The sequence below is a fragment of the Entelurus aequoreus genome, linkage group LG04, assembly GCF_033978785.1.
Source record: "Entelurus aequoreus isolate RoL-2023_Sb linkage group LG04, RoL_Eaeq_v1.1, whole genome shotgun sequence".
Taxonomy (NCBI): Eukaryota; Metazoa; Chordata; class Actinopteri; order Syngnathiformes; family Syngnathidae; genus Entelurus; species Entelurus aequoreus.
This window is the reverse complement of record NC_084734.1, coordinates 25,466,077-25,481,632: the sequence shown is the minus strand read 5'-3', so window position 1 is coordinate 25,481,632 and position 15,556 is coordinate 25,466,077. Positions and strand designations below refer to the sequence as shown.

Genomic DNA, 15,556 nt, shown 5'->3' with positions numbered 1-15,556 from the left:
CCACTGGCTAGCTTATGTTACATTTAGTGGTTTGAAAGAACAAATTTTTGCTTTTAAATGTCTATCATTTTCACATTTACCCATTATTTTGATTACAAATTGTTAGTTGGTCTGAGTAAAAAGGCTGCCTTCAGGCTCTCAGGGTGACGGCGTGGCTCGGGTGGTAGAGCAACCGTGCCAGCAACTTGAGGGTTCCAGGTTCGATCCCAGCTTCCGCCATCCGAATCACGTCCGTTGTGTCCTTGGGCAAGACACTTAACCCTTGCTCTTGTTGGGTCGTGGTTTGGGCCTTGCATGGCAGCTCCCACCATCAGTGTGTGAATTAATGGGTGAATGTAAAAATACTGTCAAAGCGCTTTGAGTACCATGAAGGTAAAAAAAAGTGCTAAATAAATATAATCCATTTACCATTACTTCCATGTACACAAAAGTGCGTTGTCACTGTGAAGCACTTTGAGTATATAAATGCAATCAATTATTATTATTAAAGCAGTCCCAGAAAGAAAATAACAGCATGCATGTCTGTTGTTACGATATATTATATACTCAATTAGCAAACATTTCCGGGTCAAAATTGGATACCATGGTGTACCAATTGTACCAATTTGTCGGATTATGTCCTCATCCTTCTACTATCCAGGTGAGAGGCAAAATTTATGATCTAAAATAAACTTCCACGAGCTCTGAGGCGAGAAATCAGCTCACCAGCCAATGATGTCAACATGTGCCGCTAAAAAATAGTCTGTCTGCATTAGCGCTTATAATAACAATATCACCAATACTTAGTTAAAATTCAGGTCACGAAATGTAAACAGAGTATTGCTGGCACTTTTTGGATGTTTTTTTAGAGGGCTTTATGGGCGGAAAAGAGGACTTCCCATTGGATCCATTTTAAGCTAACTTTTATCTACGTTTATTTACGAGTTACATTGCATTAAAAAAAAAATACATCCGATTTCTTGTCTCTCATACTGATTGTGAACGATGGGCAGAATTCCAAAAAAAAGCAGTTCCCCTTTAAGGTTGAGATTGCAAACAACAGATTATTTGGCCAATTTTACTCTGCCAAGTGAGGAAAAGATGAAGTCGTTTTAGAGTCTATTGTCGCTAGCCTGAACTTGTCGCCTTTACTCTCCAATGGTTGCTGCTCACATTTGAAAAATTAACACTTTGAATTGGTGCTGCCCTAAAAAGTGTGAGTCGAGAAATAACAAAAGATTCAATAATGTATTTTACTTAATTCATACTTCAATATCATTATGAAATGTGCAAAATTTTAGCACCCTGTTTTGTGCTTGTTTGAAAGTATGGATTGGAAAGATTTTTGATCATGTTTGTGTTTAATGGACTTGTAAATTTGCATCAATAAGATAATGTTGTGTAATAAAGGCATAATATATTTTGCTAAGTGGCAGCACTGACCTAAAGAAACAACTAGAACCGACTAAACAGGCTGCCATTGAAAGAATACAAAATTAATGGATAAGGCCTCGACAGTGTTATCTCGGTTTTCAATATCCTTTCAAAAGGTCAGGCAAAAACTGAATCATCCAGAAATCGAAACACAAGAAACACTGCAGAGCCTATTATTGTATTCCAGATACCCAAAAATATTAACACAAAACCGACAGATAACACAGAATTACATACAATAATTATAGTTTTACATGTAAAAAAAAACAACAATATGAAATACATATAAATGACAAATGAAATGGATAATGAACATTTAACTAGCACTTTAATTTTAATTTTTTTTTTTTGTTGAGGAAGAAGGAAGAGGAGAAGTTGCTAGTTGCTACAAGTTCTTTCTTCAATTACAAAACCCAAAACCAGTGAAGTTTGCACGTTGTGTAAATCGTAAATAAAAACAGAATACAATGATTTGCAAATCCTTTTCAATTTATATTCAATTGAATAGACTGCAAAGACAAGATACTTAACAATCGAACTGGAAAACGTTGTTATTTTTTGCAAATATTAGCTCATTTGGAATTTGATGCCTGCAACATGTTTCAAAAAAGCTGGCATATACAGGTACCTACAGCTTTTGGAGCAACATATCTTGCCATCCAAGCAACGTTATCATGGACGCCCCTGCTTATTTCAGCAAGACAATGCCAAGCCTCGTGTTACGACCTAGTGGTTAGAGTGTCCGCCCTGAGATCGGTAGGTTGTGAGTTCAAACCCCGGCCGAGTCATATCAAAGACTATAAAAATGGGACCCATTACCTCCCTGCTTGGCACTCAGCATCAAGGGTTGAAATTGGGGGTTAAATCACCAAAAATGATTCCCGGGCGCGGCCACCGCTGCTGCTCACTGCTCCCCTCACCTCCCAGGGGGTGATCAAGGGTGATGGGTCAAATGCAGAGAATAATTTTGCCACACCTAGTGTGTGTGTGACAATCATTGGTACTTTAACTTTAACAGCGTGGCTTTGTAGTAAAAGAGTGCGGGTACTAGACTGGCCTGTCTGTAATCAAGACCTGTCTCCCATTAAAAATGTGTGGCACAATGTGAAGCATAAAATACGACAACGGAGACCCCGGGCTGTTGAACAACTTAAGCTGTACATCAAGCAAGAATGGGAAAGAATTCCACCTGAAAAGCTTAAAAAATTGGTCTCCTCAGTTCCCAAACGTTTACTGAGTGTTGTTAAAAGGAAAGGCCATGTAACACAGTGGTAAAAATGCCCCTGTGCCAACTTTTTTGCAACGTTTTGCTGCCATTAAATTAAAAGTTAATTATTATTTGCAACAAAAAAAAAATAAGTTTCTCAGTTTGAACATTAAATATCTTGTCTTTGCAGTCTATTCAATTGAGTATAAGTTGAAAAGGATTTGCAAGTCATTGTATTCTGTTTTTATTTATCATTAACAAAACGTGCCAACTTCATTGGTTTTGGGTTTTGTAAATAGTGTTTCTCAGTTTACCTTCTCTATGAAAATGCTGGCACTAACTGCTTTTTTTGGCCAATTTTGCAGTCTTACTAAAAAAAAAAAAAAAAAAAGCACATGGACTGTCTGAAAGAGTATTCGCCTACACTCAGAGTTATGCAGTACGCTTGAACACCTCATGTGAAGAGTGAATGGACACTGCAGGGAGCACAGTGCTTGATAGAACCTGCTCCAACACAAAGATAGGACACAGACACGGAGTTCTTAACTGTTCTGTGTATGTTTTATGTACAAATAAAGCACGCATTTTTTAGATGATTAAAAGGATTTCCTGGCCATCCATCTGTAACCCTGAACTACTATCAATTATTCACAGAGACTGGTCACCAATGATTGGTAATTTATGTTTTGGCATTTCAGGGATAATCAACCAAAATAGAAATAGGTCCAGAAACAGAACTTGTCCTCATGCAAAACCCCACCCCAGAGTTTCCTTTAACACATACTTGCCAACCCTCCCGTTTTTAGCGGGAGAATCCCGATATTCAGCGCCTCTCCCGACAACCTCCCGACAGAGATTTTCTCCCGACAAACTCCCGGTATTCAGCCGGAGCTGGAGGCCACGCCCCCCCAAAAAAAAGTCTGCCGCAGCTGCGATTGGACCTGACCAGCCTCCGGGTACAAGTACTGGAGTACCAATTGCTTGCCAGGGAAGATCTTCCCCAGGAAGCAAGGATTGACCGGTTTTGGGCCATGCTAGGGAGAGATGGAAGATTCCACACTCTCGTGCATTTGATGAAAGCACTTTTGTGCGTGCCACACAGCAATGCATCATCAGAGAGGGTGTTCAGCATGGTTAGAAAAATAGTGACAGAGAATAGAAAGAGGATGGACAATTTAACCCTTAACAAAGCATTGTACTTTCAAGTACAACAATGAGTAGATGAGTGTTGTGTGTGTGTATATGTGTAAATAAATGAACACTAAAATTCAAGTATTTCTTTTATTTATATATATAATAAAATAAATTAATATATATATATATATATATATAGCTAGAATTCACTGAAAGTCAAGTATTTATATATATATATATATATATATATATATATATATATATATATATATATATATATATATATATATATATATATATATATATATATATATATATATATATATATATATGAAATCCTTGAGTTGGTGAATTCTAGCTATAAATATACTCTCCTCTTAACCACGCCCTAACCACGCCCCCCACCCCCGACCAAGGCCCCCCACCTCCCGATATTGGAGGTCTCAAGGTTGGCAAGTATGCTTTAAAGGCCTACTGAAATGAATTTTTTTTATTTAAACGGGATAGCAAATCTATTCTATGTGTCATACTTGATCATTTCGCGATATTGCCATATTTTTGCTGAAAGGATTTAGTATAGAACAACGACGATAAAGATCGCAACTTTTGGTATCTGATAAAAAAAAGGCTTGCCCCTACCGGAAGTAGCGTGACGTAGTCAATACGCAAAGTTCCCTATTGTTTACAATGATGGCCGCATGAAGTGAGAGAGAATCGGACCGAGAAAGCGACAATTTCCCCATTAATTTGAGCGAGGATGAAAGATTTGTGGATGAGTAGAGTGCAAGTGAAGGACTAGTGGGGAGTTGAAGCTATTCAGATAGGGAAGATGCTGTGAGAGCCGGGGGTGACCTGATATTCAGCTGCGAATGACTACAACAGTAAATAAACACAAGACATATATATACTCTATTAGCCACAACACAACCAGGCTTATATTTAATATGCCACAAATTAATCCTGCATAAAAACACCTACGTGTTTGTTATGCTAGCTCCTAGCTCCTCGCTCCATAGAACACGCCAATACAATTCAAACACCTGATCAACACACACAATCACTCAGCCCAAAAGACCGTTCACCTAACCCAAGGTTCATAAAGCTTATATATTTTAAAAAAAGTTATGTACGTGACGCGCACGTACGGTCAAGCGATCAAATGTTTGGAAGCCAAAGCTGCATACTCACGGTACCTGGTATTCAGCTGGGAATGACTAAAACAGTAAATAAACACAAGACATATATATACTCTATTAGCCACAACACAACCAGGCTTATATTTAATATGCCACAAATTAATCCTGCATAAAAACACTTACGTGTTTATTATGCTAGCTCCTAGCTCCTCTGCTAGCTCCTAGCTCCATAGAACACGCCAATACAATTCAAACACCTGATCAACACACACAATCACTCAGTCCAAAAGACCGTTCACCTAACCCAAGGTTCATAAAGCTTATATATTTAAAAAAAAGTTACGTATGTGACGCGCACGTACGGTCAAGCGATCAAATGTTTGGAAGCCAAAGCTGCATACTCACGGTACCTGGTATTCAGCTGGAAATGACTAAAACAGTAAATAAACACGAGACATATATATACTCTATTAGCCACAACACAACCAGGCTTATATTTAATATGCCACAAATTAATCCTGCATAAAAACACCTACGTGTTTGTTATGCTAGCTCCTAGCTCCTCTGCTAGCTCCTAGCTCCATAGAACACGCCAATACAATTCAAACACCTGATCAACACACACAATCACTCAGCCCAAAAGACCGTTCACCTAACCCAAGGTTCATAAAGCTTATATATTTAAACAAAGTTACGCACATGACGCGCACGTACGGTCAAGCGATCAAATGTTTGGAAGCCAAAGCTGCATACTCACGGTAGCACGTCTGCGTCTTTGTCATCCAAATCAAAGTAATCCTGGTAAGAGTCTGTGTTGTCCCAGTTCTCTACAGGCGCCTGTGTATCAAAGTCAAAAGTCCTCCTGGTTAGAGTCTCTGTTATCCGAGTTCTTCCATCTTGACTGCATCTTTCGGGAATGTAAACAAAGAAGCGTGTACGTGTTGCTGCTGACTTCCCTCGCAAAATAGACGCTTCGCACCGACAACTTTCTTCTTTGCTTGCTCAGCTTCTTTCTCCATAATGCAATGAACAAATTGCAACAGATTCACCAACACAGATGTCCAGAATACTGTGGAATAATGACATGAAAACAGAGCTATTTCGTATTAACTTCAATGGTGTCCGAATACTTCCGTTTCAATGATTGACGTCACGCGCATACATCATCCTCAGAGGCGTTTCGAACCGGAAGTTTAGCGGGAAATTTAAAATTGCACTTTATAAGTTAACCCGGCCATATTGGCATGTGTTGCAATGTTAAGATTTCATCATTGATATATAAACTATCAGACTGCGTGGTCGGTAGTAGTGGCTTTCAGTAGGCCTTTAACATCAACATTAGCCCTGTTATAACATCATAAGCAACTGTATAATATGCATCTTTTGTGTTATTGCTGGGTTGTGTGTGTCGCCTCGGACTCAAGCAGTTGGCGAAGGCATGTGTTTATTTAATTATGTTAACATTGTTGAAATCATTAACTTGTGCGCATCGCGGCAAGCCAAGATTTGGTTTAGCCTATAGTAACTAAATTAGGTACTAAGTAAAAATAGCAAGAAGCAGGTAAAAGAAAACACATTTTTGGGTGTAATAGATCAGTGGTACACCCAACCACAGGGCCCGGTACCGGTCCGCGGACCGATTGGTACTGGGCCGCGCAAGAAATTAAAAAAATATTTTTTTTTTTGTTTAATTAAATCAACATAAAAAAACACAATATATACATTATGTATCAATATAGATCAATACAGTCTGCAGGGATACAGTCCGTAAGCACACATGATTGTATTTCTTTATGAAAAAATAAATAAATAAAAAATAAATAAATATGACAACCTTTTTCCAAAACACAATATGTAATGTGAAATATAACAGGATAATGCATACATTTATCATTTGTTTTCAAAACGGTTACAAAAAAAGTGGGACCCCAAAAATTGACTGTGCTTTATGACTTGATGGGGTCCCTGGGACCCCATTTTGAAAGTTCCTAGTGCCAACACTGATGGAGTATTGGTGCGTGCAAAACAGCAGCAGGAGTCTGTGGCCTGCGGGCCGGTTCTAATACTAATCAAATATCATTCCGGGGCCATAGATAATTCATTGACTTTGACACCACTGGTCTAATGTATAATAATATATCATTCTCATAGGTGGGTAGTGTCACTCTAAATGTAATCTGTTACATTTACTAAAGTAACTTTTTGGATAAATTGTACTAGTCAGAGTATTTTTAATGCAACATAGGATACTGCAGGAAAAATGATACTATTGTTTCCCTTTTTCTTTTTCCTCTTGAAAGGTATGAAAATATACCTGCTTAAATGGGGCTTATAGCATTTAACAATGTGGTCCCACAGCTCACTTTATGGAATGCAACTCAACTCGGTTTGGCTTGTTTCAACTCGCATCATCTCTTTCCAGGCAGAGTGCAAAGAGGTTATGATGAGCCAGAGTCACTGTATCATATCCAATCCCCCTTTGGGTGCCACGACTAAGCCATGCAGCTCTATTAACCTAGCATGTTGAAAGCAAGATGAATGTGTTCTCATATTAACTTTTTTACTGATTCCTTTCAGGTTGTTTATTTTGGAGACAGCATGAGGTCGGACATGTTCCCTGCAAGCAGTTTTGGGAAGTGGGAAACGGTGATGATTGTGGAGGAAATGGAGGGGGAGGGTGTTCCCAAGAGTGACGCAGCAAAATTAAATGAGGCCCAAGTGGAGCCACTCGAGAAAAAGGGAAAGTATGAGGTAAGGTCAACCTGTTCACATTTTCCGTCCTCCAACCTCAATCTCAGTTAATCTGTTTTCCTTTCTTTGGTCTGCAGCCTGTTATATAACCTGCACACAAGGCAATAGATGTTGAATTTATTATGCACTCGTCAACAAAATATTGAAATTGGGGTAAAATACCGGTAGTATATTATAATAATAAAATAACAATAAAAAAGGAGTAGCATTATTTGACTTTTCCGCTGGTCGATTGTAACCACATTGTAAGAAACAGGAGAAAGAGGGAAAAAAAACTGCGTGTTGTTTGTCATCTGATTAAAATATAAGGCCAAAGCCTTAAAGTCAAAATCTGTCCAAAACCTGCCTTTAATGTAATTTTCTATCGACAGACCGGCTTTCTCTCTTTAAATGCAGCAGGGTTCTTGATTTATATAACAGGCCAATTCAGAATAAGGAAGTAGGATTGAAATTCCAATTGATAATTTTGCTGTACTCCAGAATCCTGCTCGAGTAGATCTGTGCAATTTACACTGTAAACAAAAAAACAGAACAAAAAATACTGCAACTACTTTTTTAAATCTAATGCACTTGACATTTCTAAATAGTTTTCTTTAAAACTTTAATATGGCAATAGGATTTGCAACGCAGTATTTTCAAATTACAGTAAATCTTGAACCATCAGAATTATTCCAGTGGTTATACGGGTCATTACGGTAATCATAGGGACTGCGTCACAGCAGTTCCAGGAAGACAAGGTTTGGTTGGTGGGGTCTGTTTACAGAACTTTCTTATAGACTGAGACTATTTAAACTTTACAGTACAGATAAGAACAAAATGTTGTTGCTTTAGTTCGTTGTAGTGCAAGATAAAAGAGCAATAAAGTGCAGAGTGTTTGAATTTACAAAATAAGTTGCAGATATAAATAGATTACTGTACAGATAAATATATTGCACTTTTGCATATGCATCCACGTTTACGGATGTATGTTATATTGTCTTTATAGTCCAGCGAGTGAATCTGTTTTTTGGGGGGAACGGAGGGGATTATTTGATGTGTTCAAGAGTCTTATGGCTTGGGGAAGAAGCTGTTACAGAACCTGGAGTTTCTGCTGCGGAGGCTGCTCTTTCCAGAGTCCAGCAGTGATATCATATTACATAGGATGATTGGCAACACTAAATTGGCCCAAGTGTGTCAATGTGAGTGTGAATGTTGTGCATCTATCAGTGTTGTCCCTGCGATTGATTGATTGATTGATTGATTGAAACTTTTATTAGTAGATTGCACAGTGAAGTACATATTCCGTACAATTGACCACTAAATGGTAACACCCGAATAAGTTTTTCAACTTGTTTAAGTCGGGGTCCACTTAAATTGATTCATGATACAGATATATACTATCAAATATATACTAACATCATAATACAGTCATCACACAAGATAATCATCAGAGTATATACATTGAATTATTTAGATTATTTACATTATTTACAATCCGGGGTGTGGGATATTGAGGTGGGGGTTAGGTTTGGTTTGGTTGGTATCAACACTTCTGTCATCAACAATCAGCATCAACAATTGCATAATCAGAGAAATGGACATTGAAACAGTGTAGGTCTGACTTGGTAGGATATGTACAGCGAGCAGTGGACATAGAGAGAGAGAGATCAGAAAGCATAAGAAAAAGTATCTACATTTGATTATTTACAATCCGGGGAGGGTGTTAGTTTAGGGTTAAAGTTGCCTGGAGGTGTACTTTTATTGCGGTTTTGAAGGAGGATAGAGATGCCCTTTCTTTTACAACTGTTGGGAGCGCATTCCACATTGATGTGGCATAGAAAGAGAATGAGTTAAGACCTTTGTTAGATCGGAATCTGGGTTTAACGTGGTTAGTGGAGCTCCCCCTGGTGTTGTGGTTATGGTGGTCATTTACGTTAAGGAAGTAGTTTGACATGTACTTAGGTATCAGGGAGATGTAGCGGATTTTATAGACTAGGCTCAGTGCAAGTTGTTTAACTCTGTCCTCCACCCTGAGCCAGCCCACTTTGGAGAAGTGGGTAGGAGTGAGGTGTGATCTGGGGTGGAGGTCTAGAAGTAATCTGACTAGCTTGTTCTGAGATGTGTGGAGTTTAGATTTGAGGGTTTTGGAGGTTCTAGGGTACCAGGAGGTGCATGCGTAATCGAAAAAGGGTTGAATGAGAGTTCCCGCTAGAATCCTCATGGTGCTTTTGTTGACCAGAGAGGAGATTCTATAGAGAAATCTCGTTCGTTGGTTGACCTTTTTGATGAGGTGGCGACTTGTCCAGGGTGTACCCTGCTTCCCGCCAGAATGCAGCTGGGATAGGCGGTAGAAAATAGATGGATGGATGGATTATCACATTACATTGTACCAGGTGTTATTTTTACTGCTGTAGTCGGAAGTTTAAATACTGTATTTTCCGGACTGTAAGACGCACTTAAAATCATTTTTTTTCCCTCAAAACTCGACAGTGCGCTTTATAACCCTGGTGCGCCTAATGTACGGAATAATTCTGGTTTTGCTTACCGACCTCAAAGCTATTTTATTTGGTACATGGTGAAATGGTAAGTGTGACCAGTAGAAGGCAGTCACACATACGAGATACGTGTAGACTGCAATATGACTCAAGTAAACAACACCAACATTTTATATGTTCCATTGAAAATATAGAACATTACACACGGCGATCAAAAATCCATCAAAATGTTTTAGTAAGACTTTGGTAAGCTATGAAGCCGCACCGCTTGATGGATTGTACTGTGCTTCAATATACGAGTATTATCATGGTGTGTGCATAAGGTAAGACATATTATCTGGCGTTTAATAATGCAAAAACAACTTTTCTTACCTTCTGGTACCTGCTGATCTGTATTTGGGATCTGCGTAAGTCCTGAAAAATTGTGCGCGCCGCCTTTGTAGTCCGTGCTGAAAGCGTAGTCGATAAGCTTCTTCTTTTTCTCTACCTTCTTGTTATGGGACATTCATCCTCTGCTGTTGCCATTTCTAATATAAAGTGGTGTAAAGTTCTTACTTATATCTGTCAGTAAACTCGCCATGAAAGCGCTAAAACATACCGGTGTAGTGAGTATACATTATTCACCCAAGGAACTTTAAAGAGATAATCCGGTGCGCCCTATGGTCCGGAAAATACGGTACCCTTATTAGGGATGATACTCGAAACCGGTTTTCCCGGTTGTTTGGTAAGAAAAGAACCGAGTCCTCGGACTCGAATCCCTTTTTGAGAACCGGTACCCGTTATCGAGACCACTATAGTAAAGGAAAAGAGTTGATTCTTTATTCGAATCCCGTCCCGACCAGAAATGCTCCGTGGGACATCACGAGAAATGACGTCACGTTGCTCAGTCATTAGGCGCAGATAGGGAAAGCAGGTAAACAATGGACGGGAAAAAGCGCTCCAAGGTGTAATAAAGTTCAAAACAAAAGCTATAATCCATCGAATAACTTTACTGAGAGATTTTAGCAGGGTAAAACACATGACAAACACTTTTACGACCAACCGGAAACATAGCAACCAGGCTAGCAACGCACCTCCTTTACGGCAGCTGTCGCAACGTTCTTAAAACAACCGCAGCACATACATATATATACAACATATCTCCCTTTTTTAACTTTTGTTTTTCTTTCCTTGTAAACAAAACAAAATCACACTGTAGATGTGTTGTCTGTCTAATTATAAATAATGCAGACGAGGCATGTTGGCTCAGTTCTTGACGTTTACTTTCACAGCGTGGCAACATGCAACACTTTTCGGGGCTACCGCGCATGCTTGTAACTCCCGTTGCATGCTGGGTAGTGTAGTTGTTATATTCTCTAGCTCATAACATTTTTCCCCCAATAAAGAAATAATGTTAACTCAATAAAGTGTATTTCTTTTTTTAGCTTTAACTTTTCATTTTTTAGCATTGTAGCCACATTTGCAAAGAACTTTTCTCTTCATAGAATTTTCTTTCAATAAAGAAATAAAGTGCAAAAATGTCAAAGCATCATAACAAACAGTTATGTCAAATAGCAGCAGAAGTGCACTTTTTGGAGAGCTGTATTATTTTCAGTTTTGTGCCCAAGGGACTGATTTTATTTAACACTATATTATTATTTATACACCTATAGTGATCACAGAGACAGGTTGTTTTTGTGTTACTGTATATATTTGTTTCTCTGAAAAATCCCACTTAATATACTTTGGGTAACAACAGTCAATATTTATTTATTTTATTTAATTTTTTTAGGTGAGTAACAGTCAATATTTATTTATTTATTAGATTTAATTTTTTTATTATATAATAAAAGTGAGCTTTTGTTAAACCAAATATTGTGTGTTTTTTTCCATATACAACAACCTATCTGGACTCGAAAAGAGAATCAATAAGGAATCGGTTCGATAAGAGGATTCGATAATAGGCTCGAACTCGATAATTCCTTATCAAACATCATACCTAACCCTTATCATGCATTTGAATGTCGTATTCCCTTTGGGCCATTACTACTTTTATAATAAAAAATACTTTTTATTGAACAATTTTTTTTTCGGCTGTGTAATGTTTAAAGGTTAAATTATTTTTTTTAGTTTTGTTTATTTTTTGTTTACTAATCAAAACATGAATCAAAGTAATTTGGTTTGTGTGTTTACCATCTCAACAGGAAAGCATGAAGCCACCCTCCGCTGTGTCCAACCAGTGGGGTTCCTATTTTGTTGATGTACATGGAGGCGCTGGAGAGGACGAGAAGGAGCAGAAACTGACCTGGTGCTGCCACTGTATTCACAAATACAGCACAATGGCCATCCCCAGTGTGGAGCACATAGCAAGTATGTCAACGTGGACACATTACTGAACAAAAATTCAAACAGTGGGATAGAAGTATTCAGTGTTTCCGCTTTCCAGTCTCGGCAAATTTGCAGATTTTTGGTCCTTGATTTATTTTGGTTTCTGGGGAAATCCCGCCCGTTCAGGTGTCTTTTGCAGAAAACACACCCAATTAACCTTAAATTGATGGTATTTAATAAATACTTGATAATAAACCATATAAGGTACAAAATAATAATACTTCACTTTTCCCACATTTTGTTATGTTACAGCCTTATTCCAAAATGCAATATTTTTGTCCTCAAAATTCTACAGACAGCAACCCATAATGACAATGGGATTTTTTAATACATTTTTTTATTTGCAAAGTTATTAAAAATAAAAAAAATCCCATTTGCATAAGTATTCACAGCCTTTGTTTAATACTTTGTTGATGCACTATTGGCAGCAATTATAGCCTCAAGTCCTTTTGAATACGATGCCATAAGCTTGGCACACCTATGAATGGGCAGTTTCGCCCATTCCTCTTTGCAACACCTGTGGAAACTATATCAAGTTGGATGGGAAGCGTTGGTTTTAATCCAGAATGTCTCTCTGTACATTGCTGCGTTCATCTTTCCCTCTTTCCTGACTAGTCTCCCGGATCCTGCCGCTGGTAACCAACCCCACAGCATGATGCTGCCACCACCATGCTTCATTGTAGGAATGGCATTGTCCTGGTAATTAGCGGAGCCTGGTTTCCTCCAAACATGACCGGTGGCATTCACGCTAAAGATTTCCATCTTTGTCTCATCAGACCAAATAATTTGTTTCTCATGGTCTGAGAGTCTTTTAGGTGCATTTTGGCAAACTTTTTACTAAGAAATGGCTTCCGTCTGGCCACTGTACTACACAGGCCTCATTGGTGGATTGATTGATTGATTGATTGATTGATTGATTGATTGATTGATTGATTGATTGATTGATTGATTGATTGATTGATTGATTGATTGAAACTTTTATTAGTAGATTGCACAGTACAGTACATATTCTGTACAATTGACCACTAAATGGTAACACCCGAATAAGTTTTTCAACTTGTTTAAGTCCACGTTAATCAATTCATGGATTGCTGGAGCGATGGTTGTCTCTTTTCTCCAAGGAAGAATGTTCTAGCTCTGACAGGTTCCGGTTCTTGGTCACCTCCCTGAGTAGTCTAAGATGAATGCAGAAATGTACAGAGACATCCTGGATGAAAACCAACACTTCCCATCCAACATGATGGAGCTTGAGAGGTGCTGCAAAGAGAAATGGGCAAAACTGCCCTAAGATACTGTAGGTGTGCCCAGCTTGTGGCATCTTATTCAAAAAGACTTGAAGCTGTAATTGATGCCAACAATGCATCAACAAAGTATTGAGCAAAAGCTGTGAATACTTATGTATATATGATTTTTTTTATTTTCTATTTTAAAAACATTGGCAGAAATAAAAAATCTTCACATTATCATTATAGGGTATTGTCTGCAAAATTTTGCAGAGCTAATAATGCTGCACACACACACACACACCGAGCAGTATGTGTGATCAATCCATATGTTGATACTATCCATACCTAATATAATGTCAGTATATAAACGTTACTAAAGTAATTTAATCAGGGGTTTTTGACCTGAGTGCCCAGCTTTTTCACTACAAAGGGGCTGACTCAGTTAACACTGAATTAGTAATCTTACTTTTGATTTTAAGGGTATTCAATAGTTATATCTAACCTACTTATAGTTTAACAGGATACACCTTGTCAAATGATATGAAAGCATTTAATCACCAAGTTTATTATCAAGGCTCATGCCGATTAAAAAAATAAATTAAGTACTAATCAAATAAACTGCAAAGGAAGGGACTTATAAGGGATGTATATACTGAACAAAAATATAAACACTTTTGTTTTTGCTCCCATTTTTCATGAGTTGACCTCAAAAATCAAAACGTTTTACTCTATACACAAAAGACATATTCCTCTCAAATATTGTTCACAAATCTTTGTAAATCTGTGTTAGTGAGCATTTTTTCTTTGCCAGGATAATCCATTCCACCTCACATGTGTGGCATATCAAGATGCTGATTAAACAGCATGATTATTGCACAGGTGTGCCTTAGGCTGCCCACAATAAAAGGCCACACTGAAATGTGGAGTTTTGCTTTATTGAGGTCTGGGTGTCAGAAAAGCAGTCAGTATCTGGTGTGATCGACATTTGCCTCACACAATTCAACACATCTCCACAGAGTTGTTAAGGTTGTTGGTCCACTTTTGTTCAATGGCTCTGCGAAATTGCTTGATATTGGCAGGAACTGGAACACAGTGTCGTATACACCGATCCACAGCATTCAAAACATGCTCAATGGGTGACATTTCGGGTGAGTAAGCTGGCCATGCAAGAACTGGGAGGTGTTTTAAGCTTCCAGGAATTGTGTGTAGATCCTTTCAACATGGATTGATGGAATGTGTATTGCCATGCTGCAACATGACGAGATGGTCTCTGGTCAATGGCACAACAATGGGCCTCAAGATCTTGTTGTTATCTCTGTGCATTCAAAATGCCATCAGTAAAATGCACTTGCGTTCGTTGTCCATAACATACGCCGGCCCATACCATAACCCCACCCCCACCATGGGCCACTCCATTCACAACGTTGACATCAGCAAACCGCTCTTCCACAGATGCCACACATGCTGTCTGCCCCCTACCCTGAACAGTGAAATCCGGGATTCATCTGTGAAGAGAACGCCTCTCCAATATTCCAGATGCCATCGAGTATGAGCATTTGCTCGCTCAAGTCGGCTACGACGACGAACAGCAGTCAGGTCAAGACACTGATGAGGACGACGAGCATGCAGATGATTTGAGATTGAGATGGTCTCTCACAGTTTGTGCAGAAATTCTGTGGTTAGGTAAACCAATTGTTGCAGCAGCTGTTAGGGTGGCTGGTCTCAGACAATCACGGAGGTGCACCTGCTGGATGTGGAGGTCCTGGGCTGGTGTAGTTACACCTGGTCTGCAGTTGTGAGGCCGGTTGGATATACTGCCAAATTCTCTGAAACGCCTTTGGAGACGAC

General features: G+C 38.7%; 1 protein-coding gene across 2 annotated transcripts in view; it reads left to right on the top strand.

The window, feature by feature from the left end:
• The window catches only part of nt5dc1 (5'-nucleotidase domain containing 1), a 78,025-nt gene that overhangs the window by 55,770 nt on the left and 6,699 nt on the right, over positions 1 to 15,556 (top strand). For both annotated transcript variants that reach the window (XM_062043468.1, XM_062043467.1), the window contains exons 10-11: positions 7,468 to 7,641; positions 12,299 to 12,464. In XM_062043468.1, coding sequence (XP_061899452.1) covers positions 7,468 to 7,641; positions 12,299 to 12,464 — 340 coding nt within the window. The remainder of the gene's footprint in view (positions 1 to 7,467; positions 7,642 to 12,298; positions 12,465 to 15,556) is intronic.